Raw genomic sequence first — 747 nt, forward strand, 5'->3', positions numbered from 1 at the left:
CTTCCGCTCTCCAGGTGAGCGGCTGGAACAGGAAACAGCGGGAAAGCCAGCAGGACTCATAGACGAAGATCAGATTTTCTTTTCATCCCAAATACTCGAAAATGTGTGGATTTGGTAAGAACATATACGTTACCTTTATTCTCCTGAGCCTCTGTGGCCATTTGAGCCACAGTGAAAACGACGAGGCAGAAGTTGACTTCCTATTCGCCAGCTTCTTGTTCGAATTTTCCCGTTCCACCTTAAATGGTGCAGTAGTTACATTCTGTTGACTGAGGCCTCAGGCGCCAGAATGTTACTGCTGCACCATTTAAGGTGGAACGGGAAAATTCGAACAACAAACTGAGTTCAGCTTTGTGTGAAAACGTGAGTTATGTGATTGTTGTACCTATAGGACTGAATCTTGTAATGAAGTTATGAATCTGGACCTTATAATAGTGAGTATAGTCAATTTTTTATGTGCATTCAAAGGTTTTGAAAAATGGCCTCTATTTGACTATCGGAGATATCCATTGTTTACCTCGCCCACATACTGCTGAAGAAAACCAGTGAGAAGTTCTAAAATATGAGTAACAGATGCTGTTGTTTGGTGAGCTGTTTTCAAGCCTGTGAAATGTCATGAATATGGAATAATCTTCTCCATCTGCTTTGCAGACAGGCAGAAGGGGCCTGGGAGGCTCATGGCCAAAGGACTAACGCTTATCGTTGTTGGTCACATCAATTTCATCTTGGGCGCTATCGTTCATGGCA

The 747-nt window shown here is 43.0% G+C and overlaps 1 protein-coding gene across 1 annotated transcript in view; it reads left to right on the top strand.

Moving 5' to 3' along the window:
* Nucleotides 1-747, top strand: part of LOC118823642 (keratinocyte-associated protein 3) — a 5,210-nt gene continuing 4,463 nt past the window's right edge. Inside the window, exons 1-2 of the mRNA XM_036593366.1 lie at nucleotides 1-114; nucleotides 652-747. The exon at nucleotides 652-747 is cut by the window's right edge and continues 89 nt beyond it. Of these exons, the coding sequence (XP_036449259.1) occupies nucleotides 102-114; nucleotides 652-747 (109 nt within the window). The 5' untranslated portion in view covers nucleotides 1-101. The remainder of the gene's footprint in view (nucleotides 115-651) is intronic.

This window comes from Colossoma macropomum, unplaced genomic scaffold, assembly GCF_904425465.1.
Source record: "Colossoma macropomum unplaced genomic scaffold, Colossoma_macropomum, whole genome shotgun sequence".
In the NCBI taxonomy this organism is placed as follows: Eukaryota; Metazoa; Chordata; class Actinopteri; order Characiformes; family Serrasalmidae; genus Colossoma; species Colossoma macropomum.